Below are 21,424 nucleotides of genomic sequence, written 5' to 3'. Positions count from 1 at the left end.
ATTCAATAGCTGATATGATATATTGAACCCAGCTCTGTAGTTTCATTCATATTCTTAGTGCTGAAATGTCATAGAGAGTCAAACATCCTAACACTGTTTCTGGGATATCCTAGTGCTGAGGATCATTTCCAGAATATTTTGCCTGAGCTGTTAATTGCAGACCAGAAGAATATATGATTTGGAATGATTAATTCATCTAAGACATTTATTTAAGACTTTTGAAAGACACCATAACTCTTCTCAGAATGTCTAGAACAGTGGTGATCAATTTAACATTTCTTTGAAGTCATACTCATTTTCTTCCAGATACATGAATTAATATCCATACAAATTATATTTAAGAGCACAACTTCTATCAAGTATAGATATTCATGTTGAATTCTTGTCTAGGTTTCCTCTCTCAAAATACAAATTTTGTGAGATAAAAGGTACACGCTTACAAACCGTCCAATCAATTAAACCTTAGTCTGCAAAATGAAATTTTTTTGGCTAGGAATAGCTGTTCACAGGTTACCTTTGAATTTATCCATGATTATGCTCAAATCAATCCTCAAAAATGCTGATTGTGTCCTTTTAAAGTGAGAAATCAAACAGAAGTTACTAGATGTTTCCACTGGCTAGTATCTAGGGAAATCAAAGAGTTCTTACTTGGAATCTCGAGCAAAAATTCTAAAATGAGATGTGGAAAAAGTACTCTATTGTCTGGAATATTCTCGAATTATCCCTGGTTAATTCTTGTAAGTTATTGTAAGATAGATATGTTCTGAAAATGGCAGGAAAGAATGATGTCAATAGGAAAAGATAATTTCCATGCGTGTGATAATGGGGTAATTGGATCCGTATTGATGCAGCCATTTATGAAAATTATTCAAGTAAAAGTGATAAAGAAATAAGATGTAGTTGTTTCTGATCAATATTTGGTGTGAAATGACATTATTCAAACCTTACTGGATTGAAATTCACTGAAAGTTTGGAACAACGAGATAGTTAGTGGTGGTCTGAGTCCAATGAATGTCTAAGTAGAAAATTGAGTTTAACCAATGATCTAATGGCGGTTATCTTATGGGTAACCAATAATATTTTCTCTAAACAAATATTGGTCTTCCACTTGATAGCTATTATGTTAAAGTGACACTACAAGGGAGACATGCACTGTATGATAACATAGCTCTATCACACCACAAATAACATATCACAGCGCATCTTTGTCATCTTTTCATTAACCACGTTGTATAATGGTTGAATACGGGAAATAGTTCTTGATGAGATAAAATGATGAATTTATTAAGATAATATATCGATTGAGTAATAAAGAATCAGGATTGTGTCTGTTCCGCCATGGAACTGTTTTGATTTGGTTTGTTTCTCTGTATTGATTTCTCAAAATAGAGGAAATGTATCAATGTTGAAGGTATTTTCTATTGATTGATTTGGCTTATTTGTCCTGGGCTTTCATTTATACTTGAAAAAGGCAGACTGGTCAGATAGTAATTTTTCAAGGTGCTGTGCAGATTACTTAAAAACAAGTGTTAGTGATCTTAGTTTTTTATTTGTAGTAAATATTTCATTGGACAGGTGGTGCGAAATAGCTTAAATAGATAGGATGTCTCATTTTTTTCTCTAAGTTGGTGCAGTTGGCCCTGCCCTTGAAGCTTTGGAAACCCAATTCAGATGGTTTGTTTGCTCTTAAGACTAGAATTTTTGATGTCATGCCAATTTCTCCTCCACACTGTTTAGTTTTGCCATTCAACATTAGGTCTAAATAGGTGCTACAAAGTAGAATGTAAACTCATTTCATATCTTCATACTTCAAGTTATAACTTAGTATTGTTGATATTGCTGGTTGACTTTTCAGTCATTTTCAGGAAATTTGCTGATTTTCTCCCAAAGTATCATTTTCAATTATTCTTTGCTGTCAATTTCTACAGCGAATAAATTTGTCCGATAATATAAATGTCAACTCTTCTTACACATTAGATTGCCTCAGATGTCTTTTGTGTGATATTATATGTAGCATGTTTGTAACAAACAGTTGGTGAATGTAAAAAGTCTTCAGATAATGTTTGTAGAGTCAGTGTCTATCAAGAATCAATTATCAATCATGGTGAAATGTCAGCAAGTCCCTGCAGTACATGGATCTTGTCTTGATATAAGGATAATGTTCATATATTGATCGATAACATAAAATTTTTAATATTCTGCTTGATATTGTTACTAATTCTGTAACCTTATTGAATTCCAGACAATTTATTCCTAAATTGTCAGTGATATTTTTCCATATCTCAACATTATCAAAACTGTTTCTAGGTAAATCAATCAGATACGGAAAATTAAAAAAAATAAAGGAAAATAATAATAGAGGGGGGGATTCCTGTCGGGTTTAAAATACTAAAATGAAAAAAAAGAAGATTAAGTTTGATTTAAAAAGTAGTCTGTAAAAAAAGAAAAAGACTGTTCTTGTTGATTGTGAATGTGCATAGGTATCAGTGACCTACTTTGTCTGGAAGTTTTGAATTTATTATGGAGGCTTATTTGTGTTGGATTTTGATTTCTAATGGTTTGCACCAATGTATTGATTTTATGACACAATTATAAATTGTTCAATTTCTGTTTTGAATTTAATTTGTATATTTCAATTTAGAACAACATATTGATTTAAAAATGTTTTTATCTCTAATGAGCTTGTATTTTAAAATGTTTTATGTGGAGGTGAATGGTTCAATAAACATAGGATTTATCTACTCCTGAATTATCACCTATGTATAGCTGATCTTTCAACGGCATATTAGAAGCACAAGATATAGATAAATAAGACAATTTTATGGATAGATACTTCTAGAATATTTATTACTTCAACGTTTCAATGTGGTTCTCACACCGTCATCAGGAATATAATAATTATATATTTATATAACTATTATATTCCTGATGACGGTGTGAGAACCACATTGAAACATTGAAGTAATAAATATACCAGAAGTATCTATCCATAAAATTGTCTTTTTGATATGTATAGCTGGATGTAATATTTTGTAAATCAGGTTTAATGAATGAGTTTTGATGCATGCCTGTTGATGTCTCGTGAATTAAATGATGAGTAAGGGCAGAACCTCCAGAGCACTGACATTAGAAATTATTCATCTCATGAGAAAGATTTGGGAATATACAACACATTCTCATTTGTAACTTGTCAATCACAGATGGAGCCTACCATGAGGGTAGCAAAATGGATTTATATTGTATTCCCCAGTCATATTTATCAGATGTCAGAACGTTACATTAATTTAATGATTGGATGATTTCATTGCATGCACAGAAAATAATGGGAAATGGCTTTATATGGAGCATAAAAAAATAAAAATAGAAAGATATATTTTGACGTAACTGGTACGAAGGCAAAGTTCAATATATTTTGATATCTTGTTATATCTCACTATAAATAATTATCTTTATCACAATCATATATATCTTGTTCACTTATCAATTTCTCTTTGATACGTTTCGAAGAAATCAATACTTTGAAAACTTTTCCATTAAAAAACTATGTTGATAAACAGTGATACAAATGGAAAAATGTAACAATGCCTAGGAATTATCTTGACATATAACCAAGTGAGCTCTGAACTTCATAAAGATCTAACAAGAAAGCTTTTAACTCACTGATCCATAGCGTTCCCAGAATATCGATTCAAAATTTATGAAATGAAAGCTGGAAAATTCAGTTATTATCTTGACCTATGCTGGAATAAACCAGGACCTTAGGGTTGCAAGCTAGCATCTCACTGAACTATCATGGCTCCAGTAGATTGAGAGATTTACTATTTATGTAATGAAGAAAACCCAAATTTTTTTAGTTGTTCTGAGATATTGTAGAAGTCAATTTGTTTGTTTGAAGGTGCTACCAGGAATAAGACTGATTATGAAGTTATTGCTGGTTATATCGTATTATGTATTTCAAAGTTTTGTCGCTAATCAGCATTCCTTCAGCCACATTCCAATGTTTAATAATGAAAAAAAAGGACATTGATTCACTGGTCATTATGAATAATAATAATTATAATCAGCCTGTCTCAGACACTTTTATAGAATAATAGTATTTTATTTTATAATGATAACGACAGGAATAGTAACCTGATCTAGTAGTTTTACCGTGCTTCATTTTCTTTATAGAATATTGGAGCCCCGGACTCGAGATACATGTAGACTATTCTCACTGATATTATATACTACTCGCATCAATCATTGTAAAAACCTTTTTATGTCAAATCATTTCGTTATATATAATATATTGTTATTGATCAGTTAGCGGGGGTAGTAACTTAATTCCATTCACTCTTCTAACATGTTGGAGTTTTATCATATTCACATTGGTAAAGCACCTCAAAGCAGAATAAACTCGTTGCCTTTATATTATTAACACTTTGAACACTTCAACTTCAGTTCATAATATTTTATCTATATAAATATATATACATGTGGGAGTTCTAAAGTTTTAGAGTTTGATTATCACATTGACATTATATGTGATTTTATTCAGTCACAGTCGCTAGTGCTTGAAAAGGTTAAACTCATAATTAAAAATAAGAATGTCACGCAGAATGATGCATTTCTTTCCAATTCCTAACATTAATCTGTTTAAAACCTGAATCCCACACACTGATATCAAAAGGGTAGGGATTTTGAGTTATTTCCCTTGGATCAAGTTTAGTATATTCAGGCTACTAATTACTTTACAATTATACTTTTGTATATTTGTGACAAAAAAAGCCAAAGAAATATTGCCTCTATTGGGCTTTCTATCAGCCACATTCCAATGTTTAATAATGAAAAAAAATGGACAATGATTCACTGGTCATTATGAATAATAATAATTATAATCAGCCTGTCTCAGACACTTTTATAGAATAATAGTATTTTATTTTATAATGATAACGACAGGAATAGTAACCTGATCTAGTAGTTTTACCGTGCTTCATTTTCTTTATAGAATATTGGAGCCCCGGACTCGAGATACATGTAGACTATTCTCACTGATATTATATACTACTCGCATCAATCATTGTAAAAACCTTTTTATGTCAAATCATTTCGTTATATATAATATATTGTTATTGATCAGTTAGCGGGGGTAGTAACTTAATTCCATTCACTCTTCTAACATGTTGGAGTTTTATCATATTCACAATGTTTAAGCACCTAGAAGTTAAAAAAAAAAACACATTGTCCTTGTATGCTCAACTCTTAAAATTTTATATATTTTCAGAATTTAAAGAGGCTTTCAGTCTGTTTGATAAAGATGGTGATGGTACTATAACAACTAAAGAATTAGGTACTGTAATGAGATCTTTAGGACAGAATCCAACAGAAGCAGAATTACAAGATATGATCAATGAAGTGGATGCTGATGGTATGTATTAATTTAGGGGAATCCAAGGGACTTGATACAAGTGTTAGGTTAGGGGAATCCAAGGGACTTGATGTAAGTGTTAGGTTAGAGCAATCCCAGGGACTTGATACAAGTGTAAGTTGAGGGGAATTCAAGTGACTTGATGCGAATGTTAGGTTAAAGCAATCCCAGGGACTTGGTACAAGTGTAAGTTGAGGGGAATCCAAGGGACTTGATACAAGTGTAAGTTGAGGGGAATTCAAGGGACTTGATACAAGTGTAAGTTGAGGGGAATCCAAGGGACTTGATACAAGTGTAAGTTAAGGGGAATTCAAGGGACTTGATACAAGTGTTAGGTTAGAGATATCCCAGGGACTTGATACAAGTGTAATTTGAGGGGAATCCAAGGAACTTGATACAAGTGTAAGTTGAGGGGAATCCAAGGGACTTGATACAAGTGTAAGTTGAGGGGAATTCAAGGGACTTGATACAAGTGTTAGGTTAGAGATATCCCAGGGACTTGATACAAGTGTAATTTGAGGGGAATCCAAGGAACTTGATACAAGTGTAAGTTGAGGGGAATTCAAGGGACTTGATACAAGTGTTTAGGTTAAGAGATATCCCAGGGACTTGATACAAGTGTAATTTGAGGGGAATCCAAGGAACTTGATACAAGTGTAAGTTGAGGGGAATTCAAGGGACTTGATACAAGTGTAAGTTGAGGGGAATTCAAGGGACTTACTGTAAATAGTAGATTATATGGCCATTGACACTCTCCTATGGCATGTACATCACACAAAATACTATACATACTGCATATAATTCTGGAATTTTTGACCAAATGACTAGGATTGGTGATTAAAAAGCACCAAATTTGAGTTTTTGTACATTACTTGGTACATAACTGTTAGTTAGACTGTAGATAATACATAGCTTGTTCACTCTAAGTGAATACCTGATGCCACTTATTTGTATCATCTATTAAATATTGGTTTATGGAATTATTCTGAATATTACAATGGACTAATTGACTTCAGTTATGAATATGTCAATACTAAAACCATATTTAAAATAGTTGATCAACAGAGCATTTCATCTCCTTGAAGTTTTCCTGCCTACTGCCTTTATTGACGTCTTTGATATCTATATACAACATTAAAACTTAATTTCAATGACTTCAGTGAAACATTTATAATCCTAAAGAAAAACTAATGAAAGCATTGAAAGTTTATGTTCAGTGATCATGAACTTCTTTGCACTTCAATGTTCTAATGCAAAGTGTATATATAACGTAGAGTTGCTTGACATTTGAAATTGACCTTGTTCATCTTGCTGCACAGAAAATTTGCCAAATTTGCTGATATTTTGTCTGAAAAAAAAATTAGGCCAATTGAATATGAATTGTAGAGTCTGATCATTTCTGCTCATTACCCATGGTTCATTAAAGAGATTGTAAAGGAAGTTTTTTTTAACATTTTTGTGTATAGGGTACACTGATGTGCACCAATTTGCACCATTCCATTTTTCAACCGGACGTCTATGTTTCTAACAATTCCACTAAAAGTAAACTAATGCAAAAGCTGCTATTGATATATAAGGACCTGCTATAGTGATTCATCAAACACTTATTTTGAGTGGAAGTACAAGAACCACAGACATCTGATTAGAAATTAGAATGTTGCATATGAATACAATTTGTGTTCCTGCTACATTTAAAAGTTAAAAAAAAAAAAACCTCTTTACATGTTGCTGAACAAATGGAGTATTGTTTTTGCTGTCTGCAGTCTGGTCATTGAGGTCTGGTCACTGAACCAGATGTATCAACACTCACTAATGTAATGAAAGTTGATAATTATTTTCTAATTATTGATTCTCCAGTCAATAAGTATGGAATGGTCATTACTACTCTAGTCTACTAAATTATAAATTAACGTAGTTTTTATTTTAATCTTTTCTCTATACTCCTGTGTTATCAATATCAAACCCAATGTAGCTTGAAACTGCTATTGTATTCAAACATAGCAATAAAAAATTGATCAATCTAAGCGAGCCAGAGTGAACAATACACGATATTGTTGAAGTTTATTATTTATTTTAATAATTAATTGATTTATAATGTATCTGATGTTCTGATTGGTGGTTATTTATAGTGTCTGATATAGAATAGGTTGTCATCAATGTGGAACTTTCATTGCATGCTAGAGACTTGCAGGATTAAGATTAAAACCTTGCATTTCACAAATAATTTCTTCCTTTCATTTATTGATTAGTAAATTACACATCTTCCATCCCTGAGCTATAGGTAGTATATCCAATTTATAACAACTGATATTTTCCCTTCATGACTCAAAGTACAAATACATCAAAGTAAATGGAAATGGAAACGCATTACTAATCGGCCATATATTACATTGTAATATGTACATTTCTTTAAGATGTTCTACATACACTGTTCAAGAATTTATTTCGGTTATTGCAATGAAATTTTGTAGTAAGAAAAAAAAAGATTCTTCCCCTGAATTTTGTCATGTCTAAATATAGAAAATTGAAATGAATGGAACATTAAAAATGCCATGAAATTTTGTACGCAGTAGAAGCTTCAATTTAGATTCTCACAGAATTTCAAGCCATAAAAAATGTTGATTACCGAGCTAGAGTTTTATGAGGAGTGAAAAGTTGAATAGAGACTGAGAGAGAGAGAGAGAGAGATTATCTGTTATTAATTAGAAATAAATAGACACCGGTTAAATTATATAATATAATGATGTGCTATGTAATATAAATAATGATGTGCAATATAATAAATGTTAGCGTAATATTACTGATTTAATAGTTTATCAATAATGGTTTAAAATCTATCCATTATTTACCAGTATAACTATATAACAAACTGTAAAGATTGATAGGTCCATGGTTATATTGGTAATGACTGTTAAATAACCAAACAATTGGTATTTCCGATTGTAATATAACATTTAACTCTCAAGGTATAGAGGAAATTATTTTTGTGGGCAATGAATTTTGGGATCTTATTTTTGTTTATAAGCTTTTCAAAACTTTTTTCGCTTAATGGTTTGGATTATGAAGAGATGTCAAAATAGCAAAGTATCGAAACAAGTGTGATCTATGTAAATATGATTCTATAAGATATAAGAATTCAGCTTGGCAGATTCTTTGAGAAATGTGTGTAGTTAATCAAATTTAAAATTGGCTTCACAGTTGGTTGTTATAGGCATGAATATAATCAGATTGCTACAGTTGATAATGAATTTTGATATCTTGTCAAAATGTCTTGTAAAGCTGACAAGTTCTGCAATATCCATAAAATTTCCTGTTTCTTTTTTCTCTTTTCACAATCATCTTGACTTAAGTTCAGGCAGCTGTGATAGTTTAAAAGGGAAATTTTCATATAATAACCATTTCCAAAGGCTAGGATTTATGTCTAACAACATGCCATCTTCTCAGTTTACTGTCTCATGCTAAGATCTTGTCACCAAATTGTCACCAATGCCTCAATTTAATCAGCTTGTGTGGATGCTAATCTTATCTTATGGTCAATATTTTCAGAGATTGATTTTTTATGTATAAAATTTCACAAAAATTTTGACCATAACATTCTTTATCTTAAAAATGTTAATTAACTTTGTGTAATCACCAGTAATTAAATACCTGTCAACTGGTTTATTTACCGGAAACGTTAATTATGATTTCAGGTAATGGTACTATCGATTTCCCAGAATTCTTAACAATGATGGCTCGTAAAATGAAAGATACAGACAGCGAGGAGGAGATTCGAGAAGCATTTAGAGTTTTTGATAAAGACGGCAATGGATTCATCAGTGCGGCTGAATTACGACATGTTATGACAAATTTAGGTGAAAAATTAACTGATGAAGAAGTAGATGAAATGATTAGAGAAGCAGATATAGATGGGGATGGACAAGTAAATTATGAAGGTGAGTTGTGAGTCACATTGACTTGCTAGCTAATCCTGCCATCTTGGCCTTCAGGTAGCAATGATATTCCTGTCATTGAAATCTAATTACTTCCCTTGATGCTACCTTTGTTAGTATATATGTAGCAGTCAGGTCAGCTATCCGTGGAATCCAGGAATTTTGAAAAATATCTTGTTTGATGAGGGATAAGCTGTTGACCTGTTAGAATTGATCACCTGAGTTGCAGGCCAACAAATAGGTTAGATGGTGGAATCATTTCAATAACTTAGTTTTCTGTGTTCAGACCTGACCTCTGTCCAGTTATTCGTGCTTGAAAAAATTGGGTACCGTTTCTGAGGGATATTCCTGTTATATCTCTTGTATTAGGTTTCATGTTGAAAATATTTACTGCTCTGATATTTGTCTTTTGACAAGGTTTATATTCCATTTTTTTCTCTTTTCAGAATTTGTGACAATGATGACCTCAAAGTAGCTGTCTTTCGTGTATACCTGTCGTTCAAATCTTGTTTTTTTTTTCATCCTTTGTAAAATATCTGTGCCAATGAAGGTGTTTGTCTGTAACTGTAAATATTCTTGTTAATTTTACTGTCAACCTTCTTAATTCTTAAATAAGAATCGAAGGCTTTTTGTTTTTAATACATCTTACCCATCCTAATATTTGGAGTCAAATTTTTAACAGCAAAAATTCCACTTCTTTTAATTTGAAATTAATGTCTATCACTATTTAAGTCCTCTGATTTGGTAAAAATGCTACCATTTTTTACTTGACACTTCTAAATTTTCCCTGCCAATTTTTTAATTTTTTCAAGTAGTAGCTTATCTTTCAAACGGGCAACAGCAAATAATGGTAATACTAGGAGGAACATATCATTGGAAGGTTTAACGTCTGATGTTTGGGGTGTGTCCGATTGTTGTATTGTCGTCTGTTTTGTTTGTCTGAACTACTACCAGAAAATCCATAAACTGAGTTATATGTAATGTCCATAAAGTATGTCTTAAATCTCACTCTCACTGAATACAATATGGAACTGGATTAATATTTGAATTTTTTATGCCTGGTTAGAGTTATTATAGAAGGAATTTGAGCATCAGTTAAATAAAGATAAGTAGGATAGAGAATATACTACATTTAGTATATATCTAATTCTTGCTGTAGAAGTTAACTAAATTGGAGGGAATAGGTTATGCTGAAAAGTTTAAAGAGAGTATATGAGCTACTCAATTCAATATTGCCCTACGTTTCTGTATCCAATGAGAGTGAAATTTGAATCAAGTGTATATATTACCATGTTTATTATACATTGAGGCACATCTGTAATCATTTAATTAACATTTTCTGAAAGCAGTCTTTAAAACCATGTGATACTAACCAGATCTGACCTTATTTGGAGTAGGCTGTCAGGTGATGTAAAGCAACATTTATGATTGGTTGATTTTGAGCTATTGGTCAATTCATTGATTGTGGGTGTTGCTTGTTACAGCATTGCTCAGGAAAGATTTATGGAGCACCAGTTATGTCAAATTTGATTGTCAGATGTACTGGCATTTGACACAATTCCATGTACGCATTTGTTTGATTGTTTTGTTAAGGTTAGCTACGCAATTTAAAACTAACAAAATTTGTCATGATTGGTGTTCCATAATTTCTCATTCAAGACAAATATGAATGATGGGTCATTTTACGCAGCAATTGGTGCAAACAGCCTTCTACAAGGCATGGAGGAAATTTTTCGTTAATGGGCTTTTTAGCTTTTAGTTTTCGGTGACAGGTTAAAGTTTCAGACTTTTTCTACTTTTTCTTATAATTGTATCCTTTAAGAGGTATAACTCTGTATTAGTATGTATATTACGTAATAATTGGAGACGACATTATTTATTAGTGATAAAAACCTAGATTTCAGATCTTCATTACACCTAGTACTGAGTAATTACACACAATCTACTAGTGGTAATCAAGTGGTGCCTAAACCTCAGTCACGATTCAAATATCTTGAATCTATAAATTTAGTCCCTTAATTGTTTGGAACAGATTTGGTAACACACTTTTGAAAAGAGACTTGAATTTAATTACATCTAAAATACTGAAATTTACTGAAATTCAAACTCATCCACTGATTATCATTAGTTAGATTTGGTGGTAACTTGTATTGCAATTTAGTATACACAAATTTTAAATAATTTTATTTCTTTGCTTTCCACCACTGAACCATCAATCAAGCTTGCAAATGCTTTTAGAAATTTTAATTCTAAATTTTTACCTATGTATTTGAGATTTTATGCTTTTAAACTTATTTGCAACTAACAAACTTGCAGCAAACTTGAAATTGGTGAACAAATTAACAGATATTTTAGAAGTTTTGACTAATTCCATCTAAAAAATTTCCAAAGAACCTTTCCAAATTGTTTAAATGAAGTAATTATTGAAGACAATTAAAAATAAGGAGATAAGTAAAGTAAAAACTGAACGAGATGATGCTGTGATTGGCAAGATAATAAAATTAAAAGGTTTCTATGACAACAATATTTGATTGATGTTTATTTATGTTTATTATTTTACATGTTTACTTGCTTACATCCATAATCACTTCTCTTCAGATGAAATAAAATGTAAATGTCACAGAAAGAGTTTTATTTTTTTTCTCACATATTTCTCGTTTTTGAAGGTTCACTGTGCAGTGACAAAATTGGGATCTGGAGTCATATCCTGTTCAGACTGAAATAGTTTGTGGTGGCCACAGTTAGGGCCTGCTTTTAAAACTTGCATAAGATAATGCTAAGGGCTTTATTTTGCTTATTAGATCACTTGAAATTAGTTCTCCTGTTTTTGAGGAATTGTTGTGCCGTACTGTGACAAGATTGGTATATCAAATCATATCTTACAACTTGTAAGTCCAGACTGAGTGTTTTTTTTTTTTTAAACTTGCATAAGACAATTGTTTCAATACAACAGTAAGAACTTTGATATGGACACTTTCTAATCAGTCAACCAATCCCAGTTCTTAGTATTGTATGAATAACCTAATCATAGAGGGATAGAATCGAATTGCACCATTCCAATTTTCTGTGGATCTTGCAATTCCACCAAAAGTAACTGTTTTTGGATGAGGCTATTTCAAAGACCCTAGATACTGTTAGCAGCTTTTGGGACACTGAGGTCGTATATGGTAAAGAATTTCCAGATTTACTGGAATAGACATCTTAGAAATATTGATGCGAATGGAAGACATAAATGGCTCTGATACACTTGAAAATGCTAGAAAACCTCAAAACAAACCCTTCAAGATGTTACTTGGATTTCCTTTACTGAGAGTTTGACCACAGGAGTAACTCTGCAATACAGATTTTATGCCAGCTGCCCTTTCATAATAATTTCTGAAGAAGAACTTCTATGAATCTTGAGGTTAAAAAAAAAAACATGGCCACTTTAATCTCAGGATTTTTCACCTATTGATAGTTTTGGTTTACTAGACCAAATCTGTATTATCTATCACAAGTATTAATAAAAATTGATTGCATAAAATTTCAAGCAATTTTTCACAGTTCAAATCCCAGTCAAAAAGTATGTGAAAGACAAAAGCTTTGTGTGTGTGACTGTAGTGCATGAAAATCTTAATCCAAAAGCCAAATGCAAAACTATCTGTATGGTTTTAAGTCTAAAACAAAGAAACTGACTGAAGAAATTATTTTGGTCTGATTTGAATTATTTCTCTTTGTTCACCAGATTGAATTGACAGAAGCACATAAAAATTTATTATGATAGGACTATTTGTGGAGGCTCCCATTAAGTGAAGTTCTACAATCTACATCCTTACAATTTTGACAACTTTTTCATTTCAGGGTAGAGGCATTTTGGGGAACAACCAAACACATTTTCATGTCCTGATCTTTTGACCTACATCACTGATAAATGAGCCAGCATGCACATCTGAAAGTGCGGCAGTATCTAATACAAAAATAAATACTAGAAAATAGTGATGTTTAATAATATTTCATTACATAGTGGATTAATGTGACACATTACTCAACATTGGATTGTTCTCAATAATAAAGATGGATTTGGTATCAATCAGAAGCCACAACAAGAGCATGCTAATCAGAGACCTGTGCAATGCAATATTTTTCAAGGGAAACCCATTCATATCCTCTAGTTTTGGTGATCACTTGGCTGATAAGAAAAGTTTACAGTATTAGTCGATTGGCAGCTTGTGCCTGATATCAGAGACTTGACCCAAGCAATAACAAAACATAGCCTTGATAATGAATCTTATTCAGGAAGACTGATTTTTCCATATCGATTTCAAGTTTTTTCGAAGTCTACTAGTCCCTGATATAAACTGGTAGAGCTATTCCTAGTTTACAGACCATTATGTCATTATTAGACCTCAATATTTATGACAGTAAATGGGGCTGAAACATTTCAGAGAAATAATTTGAGACAAACTTGGTTTCATCACCATGGTTATCAAAAATTGATTCCTTACTTGGGATAGAGAGTGGAATGGTTTTGAATGGATTTTAGGAATGCATTAAGGCTTTATATGGTAAAAAACTTTCATACAAAATTATGTAGTTCAGTAGAAACTAATATACAAATCTTAAAAACAAAAATTTAATTTGTATGACATTGTATCTCTTATTTTCACTTATACCAGAATATAAATCAACAACTGCCATTTTTAAGGAGTCTAAATATGTGAAGAACACAATTGAAATTGTGTTAATTCATTTATACTTCTACTTTTTGCCAGCTAGAAATATTAAAATTGCATAGCTAATGTGTGCATCACTTAACTAAACAATATAAGGCCACTAACGATTTCTATAGTCACTAAGCCACAAATAACTAACATTTCTACTGTTACTTAAGAGAAATGCAAAAAATTAACTTCCAGGATTCAAAGAAACATTTTGCTTAAATCTAACAGACAGATTTTTATATTTTTTACGCATTATTTCACGCACAAAAAAAAAAAACATGAAATATCTAGAGCTGTAGATCTACATACATTTTCATAAAGTCATATTTATCTATAAGTAAAACTTCATAAGTTACAGTGAAAGTACAAATTAAAACAATTAATAATGATATGTATTAGTATACAGTGAGCTTACAATAATAATAATATATATCTTATAATAATAATAACTGTGATTTTAATAGCCTCCTAATAATACCTTTACAAACTCTGAAAAATACAAACAATATAATTAAATATGTTCTATAAGAAGTTCTACACAATTATGGATCAAAGGAGAAGGATAGATGTGTAAATCATAATGTATAAGTAAATGTTCATAAGCTGATAAAATCATGTAGACATGAAATGAGCACCATTCTGCATAGAAGATGCAGAGTAAAGCCCTAAGTGGAGCTGTCATTATAGCATATCTGAATTTAGAGGCAAGAGTCAGATTTCGGATGAAGAATGAGCTAGTCTCCATCTCTCAAATGAATTCTCATACCACAAATCTTATTCCAAATTAGGATACATTTCCTTTTTTCAATTTCATAAACTAGGCTGAAATTGACTTAAAAGGGACCTGCCACATTATATTATATGCAATTATATGTATTTCATGAAACATTTTTTCATATTCTTGGAGATTGACAGAGGCTGATTACTAAAAGTATATTTAACGGATTTTCAAGAAGTGTTCTAAAAATTCAATGTGTATCAGATACATCGATTTGTACCAGTTTCAGTTTCAGTTAGACCTTTGTTATTCTTGCAATTCCATTGAAAGTACAAATTTTCTGATGGCATAATTATGATTTTGCAATAGTGATTTCATTTAAGGTTAGGCACTTCTATAGTTACAGGAACCAAAGACATCTGATCTGAGGGAAAGTTGTAATGCTGCAAAGAGAAGCCATAAATGGCCCGAATACACATACAAAGTTTAGAAAAACCTGTTTACAGTCTCTTTAGGCATGTGCTTGCTAAAATATTGTAATACCCACCATCATAGTTTACTTGACCATCTCCTGTTAAATCAGCTTCTCTAATCATCTCATCTACTTCCTCATCAGTTAATTTTTCACCCAGGTTACACAAGACATGACGTAACTCTGCTGCATTGATAAAACCATTGCCATCTTTATCAAATATTCTGAAAGCATCTTTTAAACTTTCCATGGATTCACTGGCAAAGTTGTGTTTCTCCACAATATTTACTACTTGGTTAAACTCTAAACTTCGCATACCTGAAAATTATGTATTGATATGAAAAGTCCAGAATGAGAAGGGGAAAAACTCCTGGCATTTTGAAAAGAAGAGCCATTGTAAAGACAATTAGGAAGCTTATTTAATGATTTACAACCCTCAAACAAAGCAAGAAGACATTGAAGGGGGCATATAACACAGAGGCCTTGATATTTCAAATAGCAACCACCAAAGCAATAAAGTTTATTGGTAATTTTGTAATCTATTGGTAGGTTCTTTTTAGCTTTTAGTCCAACATTAAATTTGAGCTTCACTGATGCTGGTGTTGATAGCATAAGCAAAACATTCTCACATTCCCATAACACCTGATGCCACTGAACAATTAATCACTGAGTTTCTCAACTCCACATCTCTTTCTCTGGAGAGTCCACAAAGCTTATTATGTATATTTATTAAAACTCAATATGTCACATTATTCTACCACTATTAAATCATTTCTAATACCAGTGTATTATTCAACTAACAGTAGTTTTTTCCTGATCAACTTGATAAACCTGTTTTCTCTTGACCTAATCCCTACAAGTCTTTATTTTATTGATATCTTTCCTAACCTTACACATCTATTGTTTATAATAGGGTCATATATATATAGGGTGGTAGCTCAAGTTGATTTCTCAAAAATTTGAAAAAAACACTATTAAAATATGAATTATTTTTCCGACTGAAATAGATGAAAGGCATGTTCTATGTTTATTTCAGACCAAAATTATACCTTAAACATCTAAATTAGCGAAGTTTTGGAGGTTTGAATTATGGGGTGAGGCTAAAACCAGTCCTTTTAAGAGGGGTAGGGCATAAAAACTTTGACAGGAAAGCTATATGGGAATTAAAACTACACTTAAGTTTGCATGTGAAGGCATATATTAGGGTTTTTTGTTCCAAATTTCAGGTTCCTACTGAGAATGGTATCACCACCTTAAAATACTTCAAATAAGTTGTAAAATAAATATGATCTTCAAATCAAATGTAAATGAAATACAGTTTCACTGGGAATACAGGGTTGTTAGCACTCTGTATATTTACAATTTCAACCCACCTTTACTTTCTAGATCTTTAATAATTTGATGTAATTCTGATTGAGTAGGACTACATCCTGTTGATCTGATCACCATACCAAGTTGGTTTAATGCAACTTTGTTATCAGCTTGACAATGCATGGTGAATGCTTCTTGTAATTCTGCAAAATGTAACATTAATCAAAAATTACAAAAAAATGTCAGGGAGCTACTTTCATTTTTAAGGCCCAGTATCAGACTTGCATTCACTGGTCCTATTAAAACATACTTTTCGCGACACTTTTTGTCAGATTCCTACTGATATGAAAAGACTCATTCAGCATAAACAAGAAAACACTTCAAAATGTTCTGCTTTATTGATGCTGGGTTGATTTAACATACAAATCTATGATCTACAGGCTGTATGGGTGGGTTAGAATTACAAACTAGCAAACATCAAGAAAAATAAGTGGATTATAAAAAGATGTTATTGATTACACAGTGGTAATTAATAGCTTGAAATGTATATTTATGATGAGAATATTTGATATCCTCATTTACAAAAAGTTTGAAATGATATGAAACAAAATATACTTCATAATACTGTATCCTAATTTAGACAAAAAATTATTATTTCAAATTTCACATCTATATTTCAACATAAAGTTAGATTTCATGTCATTAACAGATTCTACAGACAGTAAAATGTTCGTATCAGATATTTTAATTCATGTTCTAAGGCTTGTACCGATAGTTGGGAAGCGTCTTAAGTTTTAAATCATAAAAATAAAATGTGAAATCAATTTGTTTATCTTATTATAGTTAATCACCAATCATCAAAAGCATCAAAAGTTATCCCACATCTTATCTTCTAAATTATTTAGAGAAATTAAACCAAAGTTGTCTGAAAACAGATTTTGTAATTTGCAATAAACATCCCATCACATCTCGGGTTTTCAAACTTTTTCTTTCTATTACCCCCTTCAGGATCCTTGATTGATTGTATTATCCCCCTTCCCTCTAAATTTTCTGTTAAGCTTCTCAGCAATCTTCTTCATGTCAGAGAATATAGCTAGTCTGAGAAGAACGACTTAATTTTCTTGCTAGACTTCAAAGCAACTGTTACCCACCAAAAAAACCCTGCATTATCTAAAAGCGAATTTTACTACCAGCGAAACTTTCAGCCACAAACACAGGTTTCCATGAATTTTAAAATTTATCAGAAGCATTATTATAAAATCTTTTTTTGAATCTAGTTAAAAGTAAATCATTATTAAAAGACTTGTATTAAATCAAAATAAAATGTTGCCTAGCAACCAGAAACTATAATATATTAATATAGATAATAAAAAAGCACATGTTTTACAAGATTTCTACTATCTACTATCAAAACATCAGACAGAGTTCCAGTATGTTAATTTGACAGCTTATATTTTATTTCAATTTAAGTGAATGGTGGTGAAAATCCCCTCAGAAGGGCTGAAAGATATTGGCAACTCTTGATCCACCAAGAGTGTCCAAGTCAGCCAATAGTTTGCTTGATACCCACCACATGTGGTCCTTTTAAAACATCTACACACATCTCCACAATGACAGCCAATCAGAGCCCTCAACAGAATGAATCTGGCTGAGTTTGTAATTGAGGGCTCCAATTGGCTATATTAGCTAGCTTACAATCCAATCAAATCGCTGCATGTAAAAACTTATGCACTGCAATAGGTAAATCTTGTTATAGGAATTGATATATCAAATATTCATAATGTCACATGATTCAAAACAAGCCAAGCAATATTATATGATTATGATTAAGGTTAACATGAAAAAGGTTAAATGTTTGATTATATTTACCAATGTATATAAAAGCATTATTTATGATAAGGGGACATGGTTTAAACAATGATGAGCAAAGCAATATTTTCTTCATTAAATCTTTTTGGTCAAGCCTTTCTTTCTCGATTCATTGGATTCATTGCGACAAAAGTGATTCAGGAACACCTGATGCTATTTGTGTGTGTTAAGTCATCAGCACCGAATAAAATACACATATAGGTAATAACCTTTGTTGAGGAGTAGAATTACATGAAAGGAATCTCCCTGAAAATAAAAGATTACAATTTCCCTGATAACTCCAAGAACTTTATCAAAAGATTAACTTTTAACCTACCTTCTCTTTTATCTTTATTTAAGGCAGACTGAAACGAGAGAAAGTTCAGAAATGAAAGTATTAATGCTACACATCTGCTGTCTGCACCATGGTTTCTCTGATAATACAACAGATATATCTCTGATAAACCAAATTATATTTCTCTGATAACATGACATATATTTCTCTGATAACAACAGATATTTCTCTGATAATACAACAGATATTTCTCTGATAATACAACAGATATTTCTCTGATAATATAATAGATATATCTCTGATAAAACAACAGTTATTTCTCTGATAATACAACGTATATTTCTCTGATAATACAACATATATTTCTCTGATAGCACAACAGATATTTCCCTGATAATACAACTGATATATCTCTGATAATACAACATATATTTCTCTGATAATACAACAGATATTCCTCTGACAACACAACAGATATTTCTCTGATATTACAACAGATATATCTCCGATACTACAACAGATCTATCTCTGATAAAACAAATTATATTTCTCTGATAGCAACAGATATTTCTCTGATAACAACAGATATTTCTCTGATAACACAACAGCTATTTCTCTTATAAAACAACAGATATTTCTCTGATAATACAACTGATATATCTCTAATAATACAACAGATATTTCTCTGATAATACCAGATATAATATCTCTGATAAAGCAACAGATATATCTCTGATAATACAAAAGATATTTCTCTGATAGTACAACATATATTTCTCTGATAGCAACAGATATTTCTCTGATAACAATAGATATATCTCTGATAACAACAGATATTTCTTTAGAGATAAAAGTGTAAATGGGGTCACCGATGGCATCGATTTGCACCATTCTAATTTTGAATATGACGTCTGTGATTCTTGTACTTCCACTTAAACTATGTGTTTTATGACATCATATGATAGGATTCTACTTAAAACTAAAAAATAATGTGGTTTGTTTTTGACAACATGATCTAAGACCAAATATCCAGATCTTGTCAACCAATAGGACAGAAATTGCAGAATGAAAGATGTAGGAGCAATGATTTAAAATATTTCAGATATCTGCTATATAAACCAGAAATAAGGTAATCAGACACAACCAATATATTTTCCAAGAATCTTTAGCTCCAGGTTCAGTCAATTGTCGAGTGGGTCTAAAGGGCAATTATTTTCTAATGTAAAATGGTGAGAAAGTGGGCTTCAGCCATTAAACCCTGTTGTCTCATGGAAAAGCCATTCAAAAAAACATCATGAACAGGACGGTTTCCAGGAATTTGAAGAATATGTAATATTCAACCTTCCACTCAATAACTCAATATAAACCTAGTTTTGTTTTAAAGGCCTCAATATATGTGACAAAAATCATTATCAAATGACCATCTATGGCTATTTCCACTCAAACTGCAATGTGTACAATACCTGCCCTATATTTTATCTGAGGCCAGTTTCTGTTTGTTTACATTAACCACCAAGTCAACATGGCAACTTTTCTTTTATTGGTTAGATTTCCTACAATAATTTCTCACACAGATCTTACTTTCTTCGTTTTCTTAATGATTAACATGGCTATGGCTATCTGGAAATATATTTTCATGGTGGCACATAGATATTTTCAATGGCATGTTATCCTGAAGTTTGCCATGTTGAATGACAATATTGAAAAAATACCTTTTTTGCTAAAATCAAGCTATAGGTTTTGTACTGTAAATATCTTCAAAATGCAAGAGTTAAATAAATAAACTTTATTCTATAATTTCAAAGCTGAACTTGATTAATAATATATGTATATAGGCTATGTGTCAACAAGACAGTGGGTTACTCAATGCTTAAATCAGTCTGAGAAACTCTTAACTACAGGCTACAGCTATTCTGACAGCTATTTGCCTGAGAGAGAGTCAGTGCATCAATTTTTGCAGAAGACAAATGCTATCCCATTGATTCAGTTCAAATCAGTCTTCCAATGAAGCAAAAGTTTATCATGCCCTAGCCATTACTTTCAATAGTAAGTAATAAGTCTGCACCACGCCTAGCTTGCAGCTTAAGGGAGCATTGTATAACTCTATAGAAGCATGAGAGTTTTATAAATTACAAAACAGTCCAAAGTATCTCCGCAGACTCCGGCTCCCACAAACATGGAAAGTATTTACCTAGGGACAACGTTTATGTTTGCTTCAGTTGAAGAAGCACCTATAAATACTCACCATCACCAAAATCAAACTAAATTACTAAATAAAAGTAAAATGACATAGACATACAATATAACAACTTGATATACATGATTTAATTGATTATCATATTAAAAAAACATGCCACACCCTATCATCTTAGTCAACTTTTCTTCATCTTACTGATGGTAAATTAGTAGGTGAGTAGATGATATATACGGTGGTATCTATTGTATATATCATATATCAATTGGCGTATATCAGTGATATTCCCTGAGCGATATCAAGATGTAAAAACAAGATGTACCTACCATTTTTATGATATTTGGTATGAACACTCGCTGACTGTGTTAACAAGAGTTACCTGTAAGTAACTTGGCCAAGGGATTTCCGTTCACGCATGTGTGTATATACCTGTACAATTTACTATAGATTGACACAGGCTTGACAATCAATACGTAAGACTTTAAAGTATGGAGGCTTATCACTGCCATAACAAATGTTTATAACACTATTAACTACTAACCACTAT

At 31.6% G+C, this 21,424-nt stretch overlaps 2 protein-coding genes across 2 annotated transcripts; one reads left to right on the top strand and one right to left on the bottom strand.

Annotated features, from left to right (window-relative positions):
* Positions 1–5,184: 5,184 nt before the first annotated feature.
* On the top strand, positions 5,185–11,966 carry LOTGIDRAFT_219848 (hypothetical protein; the record flags this gene model as incomplete). Its single annotated transcript, XM_009063320.1, has 4 exons — positions 5,185–5,407; positions 9,100–9,342; positions 9,786–10,662; positions 10,760–11,966. 3 exons carry the CDS (start codon positions 5,185–5,187, stop codon positions 9,812–9,814), a joined length of 495 nt encoding a protein of 164 aa, XP_009061568.1. The 3' UTR covers positions 9,815–10,662; positions 10,760–11,966.
* Positions 11,967–13,302: 1,336 nt separating this feature from the next.
* LOTGIDRAFT_219843 (hypothetical protein) lies at positions 13,303–21,246 on the bottom strand. Its single transcript, XM_009063319.1, has 5 exons — positions 21,204–21,246; positions 18,726–18,753; positions 16,603–16,743; positions 15,305–15,547; positions 13,303–14,528 (listed from the first exon to the last, which is right to left on the bottom strand). Exons 1-5 carry the CDS (start codon positions 21,204–21,206, stop codon positions 14,497–14,499), a joined length of 447 nt encoding a protein of 148 aa, XP_009061567.1. The 5' UTR covers positions 21,207–21,246; the 3' UTR covers positions 13,303–14,496.
* Positions 21,247–21,424: the final 178 nt, after the last annotated feature.

Source organism: Lottia gigantea (assembly GCF_000327385.1).
Source record: "Lottia gigantea unplaced genomic scaffold LOTGIsca_57, whole genome shotgun sequence".
Classification (NCBI taxonomy): domain Eukaryota; kingdom Metazoa; phylum Mollusca; class Gastropoda; family Lottiidae; genus Lottia; species Lottia gigantea.
This window is presented reverse-complemented; position numbering and strand designations above follow the sequence as displayed.

Bases quoted from the DNA above. Each gene is read 5' to 3' on its own strand.
- LOTGIDRAFT_219843 (XM_009063319.1), bottom strand. The intron at 16,744-18,725 runs GTAGGTTAAAAG...TACATTTTGCAG, and splicing joins AAATAAAGATAAAAGAGAAG to AATTACAAGAAGCATTCACC. The intron at 14,529-15,304 runs GTGGGTATTACA...TGTATTTTTCAG, and splicing joins TGGTCAAGTAAACTATGATG to AGTTTGTAAAGGTATTATTA.